At 40.7% G+C, this 21,480-nt stretch overlaps 1 protein-coding gene across 14 annotated transcripts in view; it reads left to right on the top strand.

Annotated features, from left to right (window-relative positions):
• FARS2 (phenylalanyl-tRNA synthetase 2, mitochondrial) overlaps positions 1 to 20,954 on the top strand; it is a 231,091-nt gene extending 210,137 nt beyond the window's left edge. For 12 of the 14 annotated variants that reach the window (XM_071452559.1, XM_071452542.1, XM_071452515.1 and 9 more), the window contains one exon: positions 20,597 to 20,954. In XM_071452559.1, the coding sequence (XP_071308660.1) occupies positions 20,597 to 20,735 (139 nt within the window). In that variant the 3' untranslated portion in view covers positions 20,736 to 20,954. Of the gene's footprint in view, positions 1 to 17,636; positions 17,862 to 17,888; positions 18,035 to 20,596 lie in introns of those variants that run through there. The other 2 variants (XR_011683305.1, XM_071452508.1) reach the window with 2 other exon arrangements.
• Positions 20,955 to 21,480: the final 526 nt, after the last annotated feature.

The raw sequence follows: 21,480 nt of genomic DNA, 5'->3' as shown, positions 1-21,480 counted from the left end.
TGGATATAGGATCATAGCTTCACAATGCTCCCACTAAAGGAAAGTATTGAAGTTAAAGATTTATTAGCTGTCTTTAAGCTGCTGATCCTGTAGTAGTTTTGTGCCTTTTGAAGGAGTAACTGTGTAATTCCTTCTCACAAAGAATACTTCCTGCAGCACTGTCCCTGCAAAGGAGCAGGAGGAAAGCCATACAGCTGCCTGCTCTGTTCGTGTACCAGAAGGAAAGAAGGGCTCACAGAAGGACCAAAGCCTGGTGGTGAGCTAATCTCAGTATCACCTGCTTTTCCTCTCTTGAAGAGAGGAGGAGCCCAGTCCAGTCCTCCAATCATATCGCCCTTGGATTTGGTCCCATTTTAAGGCTTAAGTGCATATTGGTTATGGTTACCAGCTTCAGGGGTGCTTCAAGTGGTCCTCAATGCCATCACACATCTCCCTTATCAGTTTACCTTCATTTACCTGCTTCCACCTGCAAATTGGTGGTGTTACTCCTTTTCCTCTTGAGTGCAGTCAGTGAGTGTGCCCTCCTACTTAGCCCTGTCTGATTTTCCTGTGACCTTACAATGGTTTATGTCATAGAATAGATGCATGCGACACCTAGGTCTGCTGCTTCCTCCATAATTCTGCATGTTCAGCACTAGGGTTGGGTTCTGCTTGTCTTGGTGGTACTGGGCATCTCATTGACTTCAACAGAAACATGCTAGTAGTGAGGTGATGCTTGTGTTGTGTCAGAGGTCAGAATTTGGCACCTAGTAACTTCCCCTCTGGGGAATGAACATATATATATATATATGTGTGTGTGTTTGTATATGTAGGGCTTTTTTTGCTTCCCACCTACCTTTCCTTTGCACACTCCCTTCCTCAGAGAATTTCATAAATAAATTACTGATGATCTAGGCATAGAGGAGCAGACTGAGAAGTAGGATTTAAAAATAGTTTGATGCCTATAAAATGGATCATTTTCACAGTTAAACTATATTTGCTCTTGTCTCAGAGGAATGTTGAAAGTGGAAGGAAAATGTTTTTGCTACAAAAATTATTGGCAATTTTCAACAAACACAAAAGTATTGGAAGTACTTGGGGTTTTTTGTTTCTGAATTCTTCCAATGTGAAAGTTAAACCAAGATACATAGTTGTTTCCACCAAATTCAGTTTCAACATTTGTATATGTTCTTTGGGCTCTGTTATTTATTTGGGAAATCACAGTTGTCTCTTTAAAAATGTAAATGCAAATGGAAGATCTAAATAAAGGGCTTGCCTTGCTTTTAGAAAGCCTGTGCATGAGCTAGTTTGAGAACAGGAACAGTCTAACACAGCAGTACAGAACCTGGCACAGGCTGCAAACCTTCCCAGGAAGCAGCAGGGCAGATTTACAGTGTGTGGGCATCCCCACGCTCGCCTGTGATCAGTTGTTTAATCATGACACTATTTTGTGATTGCTTGATGGCTGTTGCATTTTGGAAAGAAAACACAAATGAATCAGATTCTCTTATGCTTCCAGCCAGACAAACATCCCAAATCCCACAAACTTCTACTTGGTCTCCATGAGTCTCTGTAACTATGAGGAACAGAAAAAGAATTGCTTACAAAATAAATGTACTGCAAGGTGAATCCAGCTCAACATTTTCTTGGTTCTCTTCTGGGTTACAGGCTAGCAGTATCATTCACATTGCAGTAACTCACACACAAGTTTTCAGTCAAACTTAAGAAAGGTTGAGATGTTCAAGCATCGGTCCCAGGTGGTACCCACCAAAGACATCACATCTTGTGTTAGCTGTTGCTTTGGAGAGCGCAAGGCAGGTGGGAGCTGAGCTGACAGATTCTCTGAGATTGGCCCTGGAAACACAATCTTAGACCATGCCAAAAACTTGTGGGTTTGTGTTTTAATTAGCTATCCCCAGTCTTCAGTCCTTCATTCATGCCATCCACTGTGTTATGGCATCCAAATCAAGGGACTGATTTAGCTGAAAACCTGTTCTCCAAAAAAACAGTAGGGTGGGAGGGTTGTGCTTCAGCTGAGTGGGTATTGTTTGCCTGCGCAACCATCTGTGTGGCCACAGAGCAGGTGTGGTGCTGCCACAGGAGTGAGCAGGGCAAAGGCTGCTGTTCTTGCAGAGTTTGTTACCTCTTATTTCCAGATGAAAAGGCTGTGGTATTTGCTGTGGGAAGAAGAATAGTCTGTGGCTTTGGAGGATGTCTCGCAGGAAAGTCACATAGATACCCTTTATCTTCTTTTGGAGATTGTCCTTTTCATGCAAAAACAGTTTTCAGTTTTGCAGGTAACCTTTGCAGGCATTGCTATATCAAAGATTGGAGTTTAGATTTATCATATCTGTGTTTAGACCTGTCACTCTTTACACCATGATGAATCAGGGGAGACAGACTTTTTTTGCCTGTTAAGCTTGAGGGTGACAGATCAGCTGCTGGTCACTGCTCTCAAGTCTGATAAACCACCCATCCAGTCTGCCCTGTTGTTTCACAATAGACTGCTTTTTTCTGTATTGAAATATCTGATGAAGAGGAAATTTAAACACACAATATATTACTTCAATAAATATATAGAAAAGCATTTATATACAAAGTTTTACCCTCTTTGTTTTCTGAGGTTCACAGTCGGAGTTCTATCTCAGCCTGTGTTGCCACACTGCCAGATTACCTTGCAGAAGCTGCGTTGTATAATGTGTAAGAGTTGAGCAGTCCTGCAGCAGGATTGCAGGTATTGACAGAGATGGTCCTGCACATGGAATCCAGGTATGGCAAGTACTTGTATTTCATTCTTCAGGCATTTCAGAGCCCTTTATTTGGATGGGAGTTTCTACTGAATTGAGCTTCTTAGGAAGGCTGAGTGAGGTGTCTGCATTTCTCTTGACTTGCAGTGAGGTTAAATGATTCATTGAATGACATTCAGCAAGTCCTTGTCACTCCCTGTCCTACTCAGCTCCACTTCCCCTTCTGATATCCTGCCATGGTCAGAGATGTCTGGTGTTTATCAGAGATGAATATGTTAGTTTAGGCAAGCGATGCTGCTATAAATAAGGTATGAACTTGTAATTGGAATTGATCCCATTTTTGTAGCTGAATGAATTGCCACCTCTCTGCATAGCTCATCTGCATAGCCTGGATGGAAGTTTTCACATTCTTAAATATTTTTTACCGGAGCCATTTAATACTAATATATTTTATTGTGTTGGGGGAATGGGTTCATGAACATGAACATAGTTGCTTTCAAAAGTTCAGCTGATGAATGGTAACTCAATAATATTCTGTAGCTCAAGCATCACAGTATGTGAATACACTTAAATTTCACTTTTTGGCTTTGTCTGCAACTCTTGAGATACTCTTCTTGGTTCCTAGCAAAAGACCAGCTGGTTTTTTCTGTTGGTCCTTCACTTCCTTGAACCTCCTCTCAGTGCTGCTTTCTGTCTCTTGAAACCAAGCATGCCATAAGCTTTCCTGAGTGGAATGGCCAACCCAGTGAACATCATGGTTACTGTGTGTGCATTGGTATGTCTGTAACACGAGAGAGGGCAAATTTTCAGCAGAGTGTGGGTTTGCTTCATTTCCTGATGGAAACAAGTCCCTACAGTTCCATTCCAGTCCATTCACTCTTATGGTGGAACCTTTGGAAGCCACACAGTGCCTCAGCTGGAATGTCTGCAGCCCAATGAATGGAAGGCATGGGGGCTTTATGCCATAAACCAAATTTAGCTGCTGTGGTTATTTACTATCAGAATTTCAGTATGGATGGATCAAATTAATCTAGAATAACTTGATCTTTTCTGGTATTCTGTTTGAAATATGTAATGGTGGAGGGTCCTCCATTTATCAAAGGTCATTAAATGGGTTGAAAAGTAAAAAAAATAAAAAGGGGACATCAAAGGTCTTAGTAACATGAAGCTGAAAGAGAGGTGCCAAAAGGGATGGAGTTGTGAATCTGTTCCAAGCTCCTGTGCTTCTTGGTTTGTGTGATGTTTCCAGGGGGTTACAAGTGAGGGTGACCATGAATTGGTACCTCTGTGCTGAAAGTACTTCTTGGTTAGTTTTACATCTCATTTCCTTTGAATTTCCCGCAAAACTTTAGTTGACTCCTCATACAGGCTTCACAGCTAAATGCTAGCAAATGCCAAGCCAAAATGAAAGTAGAAGGGAAAAAAAAAAGTGAAAAGCCAGAAAAAGAAGACTGAGAGTAGTTGCCATTTAAAGGAAAAAAATCCAAAAACCAAACTAAACCCAGCCACAAAACCCATAAGGGCTGTAGAGTGTCCATGTGTACTGGTCATGAATGTTGCACTGCTCAAGACAGCACTGCAGTTGGGAGTAACACTGTGGATCTCTTGGTGGTGAGTGCATGGACATCTTCAGAAGAAACACAATTTATATTATGTAATACTGTCAGTGTGACCTTTGAGGGAAATCTCTGAAGACGTGTGTTTGTTAGCAAATGTTCTTCCTCCATCCAGTTTGACCACGTTTATCCCCTTCCCGCATGCTGTAGACCCCCTGCAAAGACCAGCTCTCCCCTTCCACAGCAGAGGGAGTGAGCAAAGTGCAGTTCCCCCTTGCTCCATGTCCTGCTGCTCTGTGCTGCACCACAGGGGCAGGCTCTATGCAGGGAGCCTTCCTCTCCAGGAGCCCTGGCACTGCATCCCTGAGGTCCAACAGCGAGCAGTTCTGCCCTGCTGCCTGGGAAATGCCAACTGCTGAGACACTGAATATTCAGGCTGAACCCATGGCTTAATACAAGGGTGAGAAATCATAAAAAGGAGTGCTCTTTGCTATATCTGCCTCTTTCTCTTGCAGTATTTTTTAAATGGCGGAGTTGTGCCAAAAAGATACAAGTTGTCTTTGAAACAATTTTTAAGTGTAAATGTGACATTTCCTCCACTAATCACACTTCCTTCAGATGAAAGATAATAGAGTTGTCTAACTAGCTCAGCCCTGGGTCTTTGCTGGAGTAGTTATCCAGAATGAATTAGATCTATAGTGGTGGTTTTAAAAATTATTTTATTTTTCTTTTCTTTCTGTTAAGTTCTAAGCTGATTTAGCATCTCAGTTTGAGTGTGAAAATATTCTAAAATGCAGACGGATCAGTGATTTATATGTAGTACCCAGCATCCTTCTGGATGCCCAGTCCTCATTTTATTTTGAGTTGATATCATAAGAAATACTTAAGTCAGAGAATGTACTGTGGTTTTTTTTTCTCAGAACATTAAAAATCCATGCTAATTTCATTTCTGCTAATTCTAAGTCTCAGGACAGCTTTAATTAAAATATAAATGACACAATATTTTTAGTGTGGATTGTGTGTAATTGTGGTTAATGCTTTTTTATTATTAATTTTTTATTCTTGAAAATTCATGTGCACGTGTGCTCATTTCCATCTTCTCTAACCAAAAGCAAACCACTCAATGCCTTTAGCCAGATGGATTTCAGAGCAGCCCAGTCTTATATGGTAATGACTCAACAACTTACTGAACCCAGTTAGCAGCTTTATAGATCATGACTCAAAGTACCTCATAGTTAAATTTCATAACAGTCCCACTTAGATTATCTCACATCCTCCATGTAACTGTTCATTAAAGGCAGTCATGCCTTCTCTCAGCAAAGGAGTGATTCACCATTAATATTTCTAAGTCTTGATCTCCACACTCTGCTTCTTTCCAACCTTGCTTTTCAGTGTTCAAAAGCCAGCAGTCAGCTTGGGCTAATGTCCTACCATACAGGAGAATAGTTAAAGGCAATGATTTTTAACAAATTAGTCTTTAATGGCAGTAACTTCCTAAGCATTTTTGCTATATTTGATGAAGTACTGAGAATGAGCTTACAAACGCAGTCCTCCTTTCTGAGGACGTGCATTATGTTTGTAAGAAGGGACAATTTCACTTGCACAGAATAAAATCTGGGCTAGAACAGAGGCCCTGTGAAGTACCCTACATACCTAAGACCAGCTCAGGCCACTGATCTCAGGCTTATGTGATGGCAGAAGACATTGCAGTGTTGCAAAATTCAGCTGTCATAGCAGTTTTTGCTTACCTCTTCTCTTGCTGTCCTGTTCACATTCATTCATTTCCTAACTAAACTGGCATATCATCATTTTTAAGAAGAGGGTCTGACTGGCTGCTTCTGCTCATCAGTTTTAAAAACATTGCTACCAAGGGACCTGTCCCTCTTGTTTTATGAAACATCAGCTGGATCCTCAGTTGGCAGAAAGAGATGTCATCCCATTGCCTTCAGTGGGAATAGGTCAGGAGCGTTGACTCAGCAGCTTTTGGGGACAGCTGGACAGGGTTTTTCCTCTCCCTTATATCTGAATCTCATTTAGATGTGCAGCATGGTTTTACATGAACTTGGGGGAGTAAAGGAGGATGTGCATTACTGTTTACGTGGATTCAGTGAATTACCAGCTTGTGATTTTAGGCCGTTTTCACATGTGTTTTTCCTGGCAGGCTAAGTCTTGTTTTGTGCTGTTCTCATCCCTGCACTGTGCTGGCAGAGTGTCTGGGGAGGCCATTCAGTGACTCAGATTAAGAATTTGGTCATTTTTCAGCCCCATCAGTTTGCTGTTGTGGTTCATCATATGTGCAGCCAGTCAGGCAGATGTGCTGGTTTAGGTGCAGTAGGGCAAATCTGAGAAGCACCTGGAAATAGGATTGGAGAAGGATTTGTGCAAACACCACTGCTGCTTGGTTTTATTGCCTCAGGCAGGTGCTACTGAAATGCTTCCAGTTTGTGGAAAAGAAAGTAGATACAGACTCAACCTTTAAAAAATAAAAACAACAACACCAACAACAAAACTGAAAGATTGATCCAACACAGTATGGATCTAACCATGGGCTTTGTAGGTGGATGCTGAGCCTCATCCAGATTCTTACCATGCTTCCCTGTGGAGTTTCTGTAATGTGTTGTGAGATATACAGAATCAGAACTGAGATCTGTTGAGATACAAGAGACTAAGTTTGTCCCTGCAAGTGCAGATGTGCCAGTAATATAAGAAAGCTTTCATCTAGCTTAGAAGTGCTTATAAATGTTTTGACTGTCCAAACCCTTGCAACCTGTGTTTGGACTAGTGCTGCAACCTCTATGATGGGTCAGGGGTAAGATCCTTTTAACCTTTTCCCAAGTGGATGCTAAAGTAAAATCACAATAGTGTCAATTATCATGATATACTGTGGATGAAAAGTGTGTGGGTTTCAGGAACAAGTTCTGCAGATGTCTCTCTCTCTTTCTCTACTTCATGCTGCTCAGCAATCTGATTTTACTGAGTTGTCCAAACTATCTCTGTGTCTTCACCTTTTGATAGAGACTAGAGTGCAAAATGTCACAGGGTTATTCTAGTCTCCATCTTCTCAGTAAGGGCTAGAGCGTAATTTCTGACATCTCTTCCATTTTAGGGAAGTACATTCTCTCACTGAATGAACACACATGGCACCTGGCTTGGTTCAGCCATCTCTGCAGAGAGAAGGTGTCACTGGCTGGGGCATTTGTCCGTGTCAGTGCAGTGGAGAGACACAGTGGATGCAGAAGGGAGCATGAATAGCTCTGCAACCCTCTCAGCACTGAATGTCCCACAATTTTCATATTCTTTGGTACTGAGTATGTATTCAAACATAATGTTAGAACACCAGCCATCCTGGCTAGGTATGTCAAAATAGGCAAAGTAGAGGACAAACTCTGCTGATTTTAATGGAGTGAACCTCCTCAGGACACTTGGCAAGGCAACTGTTCAGGTATAACTCCCTGTAATCTCAGAAGGAATGTCTCCTTCCTTGTAGGTTACTGTAGTTCAAATGAAGAAGGTCTACAAGCAGAGATGATGGTTTCTAAGGTCATGCCACCAAATTGTTGCATCTAATGTATAATTCCACTCATGTTTTCTATAACTCTAAAGTAATGTAAGAATAACTTGAGTTCATTTCAGTTAGCAATCTGAGTTAATGGTTTCTGTGTGTGACCTACACTGAATTACCTACAAGTAAGGCAGGTTTGTGGGACTGTGGTGCTGGAACCTGTGGCATGTAGGTCTTTCTGCTATGATTCAGACAGTCATGTCAAGAATGTAATTTCTTTTTGAGGGGAAAGGAGAGTAAGCTTAAATTTGGTTAAGAGACTCTCCAGTTCAGGGAAGAACAGACTGCAGTACATTCAAAAGTAGTATGTGCCCCCATTAAGCCATTTTTTGTTACTGTACAGGATAAGTAATAAATAGTTTATTTGTTCCTTGGCAGCTTCATATTTCATGTAAGAACAGAAGAACACCTATGCAATGGCACTTCTATGAGATTGAAAATTATTTAGTAAACTTCAAGGATTCCCAAAAACTAGTGGTCTTATCAGTCCAAGCAAACTTGTGAAGGCTGGTAACAAAGCTAGCCTTTCCATCAATGGCTAGGAATGTATCACAAAATCACAAAATATTCTGGGTTGGATATACACACTTACATACACATACTCTTATGCAAGTAGATGGGGTTATTATGGTGGCTTCTCATTCTGTGCTGTGGAAGGCAGTGTAGGTAGGGAAAGTGAGAGGTGGCTCCTTCCTCACAGCCATTGTCTACATGAGGAATAGGCTCAGTAAGTGAGTACAGAGCAGCAAGTGAGTGAGGACAGGAAGGCCAGGATAACATGTAGGAATATGAGGGGAACATGGCTGCTTATTCAGAGCATTGTATTGGGGCTCCACGAGTTGAGATTTCTAGGTGTTTCTATTAAGAGATTAGCTGATCTGCAGTATATCCAAGGACATACCATTTCCTCTGTATTTTTTCAGTCTCACCACCTGCAACAGGGCACAAAGTTGATCAGCTTCTATGTCAGAGGGCCACAGTCCCCAGAGTGGGGCCAACCAGGCAATCTTGATTTAGAGATTGGTATCTCAGATGTCTCCTAGTCCCTGGACTTCCCAAAACTGCTTTGGGGTGAAGAACCTCAACAGGCTAGTTTGCAACATTGTTTTGTTTGTTTTGTTAGAAGAAAGACTTTGCCCTTATTTTAAGGTTGTCTGTGGTTTCATGTGAACTTGGAAAGCTGAAAGCAAAGGGTTAACCTCTTGATATAAACTCAGAAATGTTTAAAAGAAAGAATGCAGTTCAGCCTATCAAAGATATGCAGCGTCTTCTGTGGCTGTTCCTTAAAGCTTTCCTAAAGCATCTCTCATCCCTGAAGCAAATGGGACAAGCAGTTGAGTGACATTCCTCTTTTGGGATGCTGTCTCATGGAGTGGACTTCTCTGTGTCTTTGCTTGTTTGTTTTGTTGGCTTAGGCAGTGAAAGGTAACTGAGCAGCACTTTGCTTTCCTATGTGCACTCTTTCAACATTGGCCCACAAGGCTAATGATAGGGTTGATGGTCTAAAGAGCTTACATCACTTTCAGGGGATAAAAAAATACAGGACGTGTCTTAAGTTGGAGCTATAGGGAGCTATCTTTGCTACTCAAGTAACTTTCTGCATTTTAAAGGCTGTTACATTACGTTATGCTAAAGAGTTGAAGAGTACTGCCACCTAGTTCATCCTCCTACTCCAAAACAGGATCAGCTCTACTTATAGCATTCCTGACAGACACTTGTATAACCAGTCCTTTAAGACTTCCAGCAAAGGGGAGTCCAACCGCCTTTCCAAGTGAATTCTGAAGCTGAACATTTCTGCAATATGAGCTCATTACTTTTTGTCTCCAGCTGCTTGTGAATGTTGATGAAAGATTAGTACTCAACTCTGTGCAGCAGCATTTTAGGTATTTAAAGGATGTCTTCATGCTTTCTGTTCTTTAGGCTGAGCCACCTGTATTCTCTCAGTCTTGCCTTGTAACTTGGGCTGCCCAGCAATGTCACGGGTTCACCTGCAGCTCATGGTTCTGTGTGGTCCTTAGATGCTTTGAGCAGTGCTGCTTTTCACCCAGCTTTCACTTGATCTGGTTGAACTGTATCCTCACATTTGTTCAGTTTGTTGGGATTATTCTAACCTTGTCTTCAGTTATACTTAGAATTTTTCCCAACTTAAGATAATATGCCAGTTAACAAACACTTCTGCTGTGTCACCTCTTCCATTAGTGAAAGTATTCCATCATCCAGGAGCCAGATTGAAGAACCCTACAAGAATGATCCTTCAGATTTGGCTGAACTGGGGATAATTGCTCCCAGAAACAACAAATTATTGACAAGTACTACAGCTACTTGCAAGATCACCTTTTTGTAGTAATCACCAGTATTGATCACCAGTTTTCTCATCCATCTATATGCAATTCCCTCTACGGTGAAATATTTAGGAAGACAGATTTTTAGTGCCTCATTTTATGAACTGGATTTAGTAACTTTTTTGGTTTTTTTCACTTTTCATTATATTGCTTAATTTTTTTTCCTAAAATTTTGCAACTTTGTCTGAAACTAATTGTAGCTGCCAGTGGAACCATGTTTTGTGACATGTTGATCTTAGACCATTTTTTCTTAACTGGTTTAACTCACTGTGACTCCAAGTAACTCTCCATATTACTTCCTGCAATTTATCATTTCACTTATTGATGATTGATTTATTAGCCTGTTATCCCTTCATAGATGGAAATTAGGTTGTTTTGACTAGATTTAATCAATATATCCATGTTTTATATTTATTTTTTTAAGTTTTAAAAAAATTTCCATTGTGTGCTTACAAACCATTTCACAGATTCACAGAATAATCCGAGTTGGAGGGGACCCACAAGGAGCATCAAGCTCAGCTCTTAAGTGAATGGCCCATACAGGGATAAAATGCACAACCTTGGCATTATTAACACCATGCCCCAACTAACTGAGCTAATTAGCTGCAACAGAGTTTTTCTGGGAAATTAAAGTAAAAGCAAATTGTTCATAGTTTCTGTGGCTTCCTAGCTTTGTGGGTTTTTTTCTCCATTTCCAAAAATAAGCACTCTAACCTTTTTGAAACATTTGGTACCTTACTTGTCCTCCGTGAACTCTCAAAGACAACTGATAACATCCTTGAGAGTCCTTCTGCTCATTCCTAAAGTGCTTTAGGGCAAAGTTCGTGTCTTGGACAATTTGAGAACGTTTGGTTTACTCTAATGCTCCTTGTGAATTCCCTATTCTGGGCTGAGATCTTATTCCTTCTTTGTTGATACTAATTCCTGCTAGTGGGAGGATTGCTTGGCCTTTTTTAGAAAAGTCATAGCAAAAATGGTATTTTGATCTTCCTAGTGTAATGCCTCAGTGGCTTGCTTTGCTTTCTTGAGTGGCAGACCAATAATTTTGTTTTACCGACAGAATGATGCATTTCATTTTGTGCCCTGACTTTTTAATCTTCATGCCCACAGAATGTTTTATTGCATGATGCTCATATATTTTCTCACTGTAGGAGGTGTGCACTATGCATACTTCCTACCATATACACATTTTTTATTTTCATAAAGAGCAACCGTAATATTAAGGGGGCAACATGCCAAACATGACAGCTAGAGTTTTCCAAATGAATGCTCATTTTGATAGTTGTTAAAATTCTAGCCAGTGCACCTCATTGGCATATGTTGTCATCTTTTGGCTAGTTTCAATAGTGCTGCAATATTTCCCCCATTGTTCCATTCAAAATAACCAGGAAAACCTCACCTACAAGATCTGGACTCTTTGTCTCTCATGGTCCAAATGTACAAAGGGGATCTGGCAAGAGAAAAGTTTAACAGCCTGACAATTTTCCAGTGTGTTAACAGTAGTTGAATCTGCTGGCCAGTAGTTATGCTTGCTCTGAGGACTTTTCTCTGAGTTGTCTTTCCAAGGCAGCAGCAGTCAGAAAAACGATGAGAACAGGTTTCTTGTGGCTGTCTGTGTGGAACCACTCTATCCTCAGGGAGGGAAAGTGGTGGATTTCTGCATCTCCAAAACAAATCCAGTTAGCCAGATTAAGGCTTGTAAACCTGACAATTCTGAGAGGAAAAATAACTTATGAACTGGAAGGACATAGCAAGCAACACTTAATTGTGCAAGTGGCTGCAGGGTTTTCACCAGCTTTGACAGATACTGTAAGCAGCCCCATTGAGAAACCCCCTCTACTTCCACACACAGAGCTATAGATGGTTTTAAGTTTCCTTCTGACCAGTGGAGCAGGTGCTTTTAATGTATTGCTTTTCCTCAAAAAAAAAAAAAAAAAGAAAAGGTGCAAGTGATTTCTTTTAACCTCTGCTTTCTGTTTTAAAGACCCTCTTGTCTTCTAGTCTCAGGTTAACTCAGCTGATCCTCCTGACTTCTTGTCCCCATCCTGTTTTCTCCTGGTTTAGGCTTAGTTTATCAGTTAAGAAACATATTTTGTTATCCTGATGTTGTCTCTCCCCTGCCCTGTCCATTCTGTATTGGATGAGTTCCTTTTCCTGCCATAGCCTGTTTTGGTTTCAGGACTGCTTCACTGTACAACTGTGCAGTGAAGAAGGCTGACTGGAAGTGTGGGTGAATGGGAAGGGCAACTTGGAAGAAGGGTAACTCAAAGGGTCTGTGCCTGCACTTGCCCAAGCCCCCTCTCTCTCATCAATTTTCTGTGGGACCTTGGACAAGTCATTTAGGTTCTTATCTGAGTCCAGAGCCATGCCCATCTTTACCTCACAGCAAGTGTAAAAGGACCTTAAACACCTTTCTCCTGGGCCTGGTGAGGACAAAACGACTAATCTCAGTGAAGAAATCTATACAAGAGTCTAAAACAGCATTCAGGCCTTCTCATGCACTTGTCTGTCATCTAGACCCTGATTTCTGCTAGTGCTCAGTGGAGATACATCTAATCAGCTGTCACTACCATCCATCTTCATTTCTTAGGAGAATGAGTTGTTTTAAATTCTTATATAAATTCCCTTTTTACTTGATTATGAAATATGTTTTAATTTGACAGAAATGTTATTTTTAGTAATACTTTTTGTAGCCTTTAGTATTAACATCTAGTTGGCAGAAAAAACTGCTAAATATTTATACTTCTTGTCTTTGATCTTTCACTCAGAAGAACTGAAAAGGTATCACACTTAACATTTTTATTATAAATATTTTAGAAAGCATTTTAAAGAGTCCAAATTCACCTCTCATGTTGGATTTATTCGAAATGTTGGGATGGGTTGTCACTCTTAAGTACAGGTAGTACACTGGTTGGAAACTTTAGAGTGATCCTGCTGTGGCTAAGGGCCAGAAATGGAATTATTAACATCACAGTTTGACAGGAGGAGGACCAAAGCTTCTTGTATCCTCTTACTCACACGTAGTGGCTCAGAGGGAGATGAATACAATGCCTGTGCACAAGAAGCACAGCTCTACAAAGTGTGTCTTCCAGAGCTGCTCTTTGCAAACAGGTTGTGTTCCCTCATCCTCTCCAGTACAGACAATTGCCCTGGAAGGGCACAACAGGGTTGTGAATGAGATACCTGAGTCACAAAGTTCTGCCAGAACCACAGAGCCTGTTGCTGCCGCAGAGACCTTCTTCCACCGCTAAATTAACAGGGATTTAGGAGGTCAAGAAAAATTTGGAGAAAGCAGGAGAACCAGCAATGGAGAAAATATGTTGATTTATGATAGGTTTACTCACTGAAAATGTGACTTTTCCTAAGAATTTCCTGGTTGGTAGCCAAAATACTTCAGCTGCCAGCAGTACCAGGACTTCCAGGTAATGTGTGCTTCTGTTCTCCTCAGTATGTCAATATCAGCTATGCCAGCCAAGTTTCTTTTCCAGAGAGAGGGCTGATCCATCATAGGAACTTTCTGCCTTGGCCTCTCATGGGAAATGCAGTCCTGCCATGGTTGGTGAACTAAACAGGGAAGGAAAAAGTCAGGAATCTTAATGGCAATTCCCCTGAGACAGAATATCCAAATTGAGTTATTTTGTTCTTTTGTTTGCCCGGTTAGAGAGTGTTTAAGTCTCCAGTGGTCAATTTTTAAACAAATAATGAAAACTATTACTCCTTGCATTCTATTTTGGTGAAAACAAGATCAGACTTTGAAAAGACTTTGACGTTAACCTTTTTCAGTCAAACCTAGGGAAAGTGAAGCAAATTCAAACCCTGTGCTGTTCACAGAACAAGTCTCATGCTGAGACTATAGTTTTTTCTCTCTTACTTTCAGCATCCAGTTATTTTTCTATGTTTAGTACATAAAAATAAGTCTCAAGTACTTTACCAATCAACCTTCTTTAATTTGCCACTGCAATGGGTTGAAGTTATTTCACTGGATTTTTTATATATATATGAGAAAGTTTTCTTTCTCCCATCTTTATTTCACCTGTGCAGTCTTTGTATCCTGTCATGGTGATAACTTTGAAGAAAAAATAGGGGTTTGTACCCTATTCTGAGTCTCACAGGTTTGCACATGTTCTGATCTTTGTGTGCATGGCTTTCTTCCATTGTTCAAAGGCTCAGCCTTGGGAAGTTGAGAGACTCCTTCCATGCGTAGTGTTGGATTTATGTGGTATGGTGAGTGCTCTGTGGTTACTCTGCTCAAAGTTAAGCAAGTCTTGAAGGTATTCAGCCTCTCGCCCACTCTCGAATCTTCCTGCATTTAGAGCAGGATTTTGAACTGAATCACTCAATGGATTGGTGAGCCCCTGAAAACAGAAGAGGCCCAGTGTGAAGTGAATGCACAAAGTTCACCTTGCAAGAGGGACAATTCTCAGTCACATCCAGCTTTAAATCCACCTTAAATTGATTGGTCAGTGTTGGCATTGATCAAATATGATGGGAATTCTGTCTCCTGAGTTCGATAGATGATTTTCCCAAAGAGATGGAGGTTGGAGGACAAGCAGTCATCACCAATGCTGGAATCCATCTCCTTGAGAAATTATTTCATACCTGCTTTACAGCCATTGATCATTGCCTTCTTCAAGGAATCAATGAGTCACTGTCTTTACAATTAAAAGAAAAAACACAATCCCAAATCCCAAGGCTTTGAATGTTTTTTTTGCCCTTTGGTGGCAGCAAAAGTCTGTGTCACAGTTGGCTCATGATCCTGTGGGTACTCTAAATTTTTTTTTTAGTATAATGGAGAATGGTACTTTTCTTCTTCACCCTCGTGATATTTCATTGCTGCCTGCATGTAATGGATTCCATTACTTCTGATGCTGTGAGACTTAAGAGCTTTTTAATAGGAAGTGCTTGGATCTGAGATGGGTTTATCTGTATCCTTGGCTGGTTACTGAGAGGATGCACAAGGGAAATGCTCTCTCAATTTCTTGTATAACTCTGTCTGTTTAGAGTTCCCTCTGCTTGGGAGCTGGCAGAACAGAGCCCTGCAATGCTCATGGTAGTTCTTTTGTTGGCATCTGTCAACAAACCAAGGTGATCTGTTGAAATAAGAAAAGGTCTTTATGGGCCAAAGTGCTCAGCCAAAGCACAACTAATTGCTCCAACTGTTCCATTAAACATTTAGTGAGTACCTTAACAGCCAGGAAACTTTCAAGTGGAGCCTGTGAAAGATTTTTTGTCAGTATTTATCTATTTGTATCTGTTCCTGAATACAAGAAATTAGTTGATAGATTTAGGCAGAAAAGGAAATAATCATCAAAGCTTTTGAATTCATCCAATGTTTTTGAATACTGGACAATGACTTAGATTGTACTTGTGGCTATCTAACAGTGTCCAGTGACTGAGAAGCTGAAAGTCCTTTCATTTTTCATCCAGTTTTCACTTTCTAAACTAGAAGGTGTTATTTATGTCTTTTGCCATTGTATCCCATACTGTGCTCTTTATCTCAATAATCTGGCTATTAACAGAATTTTGACTTTTTTTTCTCTACATGAAGAGAGAAGCTTAAAATGGAATTAATACTAAAGAAAGAATGAAAAGGTCAAGCAGGTTTCAGGTTTGGTATTCAGATACAGATTTCACCAAGTCCAATTAGAAAAGAGCAAAAAGTCCATTACTGTCTCAGTTTTGTGAAATAGAAGAAGAATATTTCAGTCCAATCATCAGTCAGTGAACATGCATCTCTTTTGAAGTGACCACCAAAAAATATCAAATAAAGTTGACATTCTAACATGCATTTATTGACCTGAACTTTTTTTGAAGCTGAACCACCCTTCTGCCAGGTGTCAGCTGGAGAAGGTATGCAAGAGAAATGGCCGTTTCCTTCTTTCTGTGGGTTTAAAACAATTCTTTCATCTGGAGGTGATCTAATGCCTTTCACTGGCATCAAAATCACCTTAAACAAAAACATGTCCCTTTTTTTTAAGAATACGCTGTGTGTACAGTGTGCTCTTTCAGAGAGATGAGGTATTAGCATTTGAAAGGATGGATGATAATGCGTATTTTGGAAAGACCTTTGTTCAGAGAATTACCTCTATATTCTATGTGCATATCACCATGGTAATTGAAATATTTGCCACTGATGAGAAGGTATACAGCACAAGCCTTTTGCCATTTCCCATGATGTGGTTTCTAGCAAAGAGTGCTATTTGTCAGTTTAAAATTTTTGGTAGGATATTTAGCAGTTGTGCCTACTGTCACAGAGATGGATGTGGTTTGAAAGCATGAAACAAAAAGAAACAGGTAATGACATCTTCTTGCAGTTTAATATTCTTCCCCATTTCCACTTAAAATGTGAGCCATTCTGGAACTGCTGGAGCCACAAAGCAAGACCAAAACTGTGCTCTCTGCATGGCTTTGTCAATTAGGATGCTGGTAACATGAAACAGTTTATTCCTTTCTTCCCATCATCACTGCTTTTGGGACATTGTTGCAAACAAAACAAGCCTGTCTCTTCCCTGAGGTAATTTCGTGCGTGTGAGCTCTGTGAAGAGTGTAGCAGTCACTGAGTAGTGTGTGAAGGTTTATGTAAGGGAATTACATGATGAATCTTATGAAGGCATATAGGATACACATTTCCACAACAGGAATATCCTTGAGGAACCTCATTAACATGACTCACTTAACAGAGAGAAAAAATCTCAAATGCTTGCACTCACTATCATGTGTGCACATCTTTCATTTTAAATAGTATTCTGTAGGAAAAGGTGCAGTATAGGTATCATGGGGAGTAGTACTGCTTAGTGAACTGCTCAGGATACAAAAAGGGACGGTACCCTTTTTTGCTCTGTCATGCTGTGGCTGATTGTCATCTCTAGTTTTCTGTTCCTCAGAGTAAATCCAGCTCTCTAGAAAAATGTCTGGTTTTGTGTTGTCCTCGCCACTTAAGAACAGGGGTCACCTCCATACAGAACTCCCCGTGTTTCTGTGCTTTATTTCAGGCACAGATGGAAAGTAGAACACAGTTAAAAGGTAATGGGGTTTCCTACTCAGTGCTGCCCCTTTTATCTCCCTCTTCCAGTACAGGATGGAGAAAATTTCATTCTTGTTATGGTATTGCATGTGGAAGAGGTAAGTGCCAATGCCAGGCATTATTCGTTATGCAACATTTTGGTTACCAAATGACCCTGTGGTCAGTCTTATGTAATGCCTGAGACAGCTTCCGTAGAATGCTGAAGTGTTTTGCTGTTGGTAGCTTCTGGATCAGCTTTCCAGCCAAATTGCATTTAAAGCATCCCTCAGTGATCTTCCATGCAGGGAAAGCTAAGACACGTGTATTCATTTTTGTTGCCTACCACACCCTTTCATTCTAGCCTAGGTACCAGGGTGAGGTTGCTTTCATATTGATTTTATTAGATTAGTGGCAGACTAAGACCCCTTCATTTCTTGTTCTGCTTAGGTATCAGGCTGAAATACCCAAACAAATACAATGACCTTCAGATGGACCCCACACAGTGACTCTGACTTGGCAGGGACCAGCTCCCTAGGACATCAAGGCAGCTGAGTGCCGATTCCTGAAAATCATGAGGCAAAGCTCTTTCCTCCAAAACTCATATGAAAGAGCATTAGGCATGTGTTTGCCCACAGTCTGTATCCTGTTTCCTCCTGTGGCATCAGGATAAACCCCTGTCTTCCTTCTCCCTTGGAGCAGTGCTTCACTATGCTCACTGCGCTTCATTACCTGCAAGCCGCAGGCTGGTGCAGAGGAGACTTGTGACACTGAGATCAGCTGAAGCCTAATGGGAGAGGAGTCCGCGTGACTGCAGCCGCACGGACTGGTCTGCCGCTGCGCTCTAGGTAAATAAAGCCCATAAAGCCCACTGTGATCACTGTTCAGCTGCTACATTTTTTTTCCTCTTTTTTTCCTTCTTTTTTTTTTTCTTTAATCCCATGAAGCTGCTGCTGCAGGTTTTGGCCTCAAAATTTTGTTTCTCAGGATAGAGAGCCACTGCTTCTGTATCGTCAGGCTGCAGCATGACATGCAGCAGAGACTTCATTATGCATAAGCAGAGCCATCGCTAAGGAAGGCAAACACTCTGGCTCTGCAGAACAAAAGGGAAGTGAGAAACGGAATGAGCAAAGGTGTTATTTGCTGACAATAATTGTTTCCAGTTGCAGCTGATGGCAAGGATTAATCACAGTGTCTTAATACTTTATTTGGGAGCAGGGGAAATATTAAGGGAGGGAAGAGCTGAGAAGTGCTTTTCCAAATCTCCCTTGAAAAGTTAGTAAATAGTACTCTGGAAACAATGCTTAAGGTTTTGAAACTTGCAGTGGGTCTTTTATTGAAATGGCTTTGAACCCTTATACTCCTTCTTTCTAATTAGCAACTGAAATGCAAATAACCCTAGCTAAAAGGTGGGAGAAAAACATAGCATACAATTTAGTATGTTATGTGGAGTTACGTATATTAGTTGTTACAACTTCATTTTTTGTCTATAATTAAATCTAGATTAATTACATATAATGCAATCCCCATTTTAGTTCTCTCACACCAATGCTTAACTTCAACTGCAGCTAGCAGAACTCTAGTCCAGTGCTGTTCTCTACAACCTCTGCCCTTTCCTGATTTAAATACATCCTAAAGCTACTGTTTTTCCATAACACCCACAAGAAACTATTGTGTCCTAGTCTGCCATATATAATTTGTTATGGAATGAACCACTCTCTAGCATGGAGGGAGGAGGACACAGAAACACCTGAGTCAGGAGTAATTGTCACTTTCATTTAACCAAGGCCAGTGTTGTAGCTACGCCTACCACAGCTTACACCTACATTAAACAAACTTGTTTTTACATCACATTAAATAATGATAATGCATTTTCCGTCATGGATATTTTCCCAATATTTGCAAAACTTCAGGATTGAGCCTGTGACTGTACACCTTGTAAATAGCTTTTCAGCCAAAGCAATTTACACATGTTTTTGATCAGGTGTATTCCTGTAGCACCTTTAAAAATTGAAATACTACCAGCTCTAAGGATATTTGCTAGCCTGGTTTTGAAAATCATTTCTGCTGCACTCCAATGCATTATCCCTCTCTCTTACTCAAGTTTTTCACTGGCAGTGTAGCATCTGACCAAATCCTTGTTATTCCATTTACTTGCTTCCCTGAGGTTTGTCCTCTTGGCTGCTTTGAAGAGGTGGAGCAGAGCAGAGCAACACCTTCCCCACAGTTACAGCTCCCCTCTTTTCTCAACGATTACTTTTCTGCAGCATTTAACCTGCACACAGGGAAAGCTCTTGGCTGGCTTTTAGCAGTTAACTGCAGTCAGCTTAACACTTTATGAAATGCAGTTTGCCCTTTCAGGTACTAGCCAGATTTAACTTGCTTTATCTTCAGACCACATAAAAAAGGAGAAATGCTTTAATTAGAAGTAGCTTTTTTGTTGTAAACTGCCAGTGGGAGCAGGGCGAACTTCCCACCCTTGTTGGGTGGGACAAAATTGGTATCAAATAACAATTCTGAGGTAAAAATTACCTGTGCCTGTTCCTAGCAGGATTTGAAGTTGAAATTAATATCTTGAGAGTTGTCTTTCTGGGTGAACACATCTAACCTTAGATTTAATCAAATAATCATAGGCATAAATGTGGTTCTAACATGAAGCAATTTTCAGGAGAGAGATGACCCAAAGTTTGCAGACTGCCTTTGTGTGCCATTAAATGCAGAGTTCTGCTAGTCTAGAAGCTTCTTCTGCCTGGTACTGTCTGGTTTCCTATTATTTTTCCCCTCAGATTTTCTGTCTTTCATTGAAGTGAGTGTTCACCTTTGAAAGAAGAAGCTGTGTGGGCTCCATTTAAGACTAAAAAGGATACCAAAACTGCCATTTAAATTCAGTAACATAGGCACTGCAATTACAGAGATGCCCTTGCAAAACTAGGTGCTCCTGCCTGCTTTTGATGGAGAGCAAGGAGATTTTTTTTCAATCTTACTCAACCTAATTGTTTGTCCTGATTTTTCATTAACTTGTCTTTGCCTAGGCAGCAATTCTTAAATACTTTTCTTTCCCCCATCATTCCCTTTTCTCTATTCCTGTTTCCTGTTCTCCTTTGTCTCTTACTTTCCATGACACAGGGTAAGAATCCCTCCTCTGAGGGTTGTTTGTGCTGGTAAGAAGCTACCACACCACAATATAAGTTAAGGTAGGAGGTGGACTTCAGCAAAGTCCTCTTCCAAAATTAAAATTCAGTTCAGTCCCGCCTCTCTGAACTGTGTATCTTAGCATTAAGGTGATTTTCAAGCAACAAGGGCAAAATTAGACCGCAAATAAAAATGATCCAGAGGGTAAGTGTTTGGCCTCATGTATTTGCATTTGCAGGCAGATGTATTTATGAGTCCTCTTGGTTTGTGTTTTGTAGGACGAAGAAGGTCAGCCACTGCTACCGTATCATTTACCGGCACCCGGAGAGGACGCTAACGCAGGACGAGGTGCATCGCATCCATCAGGCTATTGAGGAGTCAGCAGTCCGGGAGCTTGGGGTGGAGGGCAGGTTCTAGCAGTGCTGCTCTGGAGCCATGAGGACAGTTGCTTTTTTCTTTCTTTTTTTTTCCTTTTTTTTTTTTTTTTCTTTCTTTTTTTTTCTTTTTTCTTCTTTTTTTGGGGGGTGGTTTTAGGTCACAAGTAGAGAGACGGGTTTTGTGACTGAGCACAGAAAGCAATTGATGAATGGGCAATGGTAAAACTGGCAGGTAATAAACATTACTACTGAGAAATCATTGATGGAACGCTGGTGCTTTATTTTAAGAAATGGGGGAACAGCAGTAATGTAAGATTTCCCTCCTGTTACGATAAGAAATACACTGCCTGGTGGTTTTCTGTGTTGTTAATTGGTCCCTGGGTTCCATTAAACTGTAAATACTTGGCATTATTTCTGTGTTGACAGGATCTTCTGTCCATGTAACAAGTGAAGCAAATCAGAGACAAAGATTAGTTCAGGAAAGAAAAATCCATCCTGCCCCACCCCACCCCATCCCCAATCCCAGTTTTTGGGTTTTTTTGGGTTTGTTTTTTTTTTTTTTTTTAATAAGAGATGTCAGATTTTGCTTCAAGAAACCTTCCAAGAAGTACTTCTTGTGAAGTTTGACTCTCTTACCTTCAGAGCCCATGGGTATTGCTTTCATCAGCTACAGAGAAGGAGCCACTGTGGTTTGGGCCAGGCTTGGCTGTCTACAAATCCTGGGTCATTGGCAAGTTTTTGCTGTTAGATCTTCTTGTTCCCACAAATCTGAGCAGAGCTTAGTG

This window comes from Agelaius tricolor, unplaced genomic scaffold (genome assembly GCF_023055355.1).
Source record: "Agelaius tricolor isolate 1412-34295 unplaced genomic scaffold, bAgeTri1.0.p SCAF_2, whole genome shotgun sequence".
In the NCBI taxonomy this organism is placed as follows: domain Eukaryota; kingdom Metazoa; phylum Chordata; class Aves; order Passeriformes; family Icteridae; genus Agelaius; species Agelaius tricolor.
Note: the sequence above shows the minus strand (reverse complement) of the source record. Positions and strands in the feature narration are given on the sequence as shown.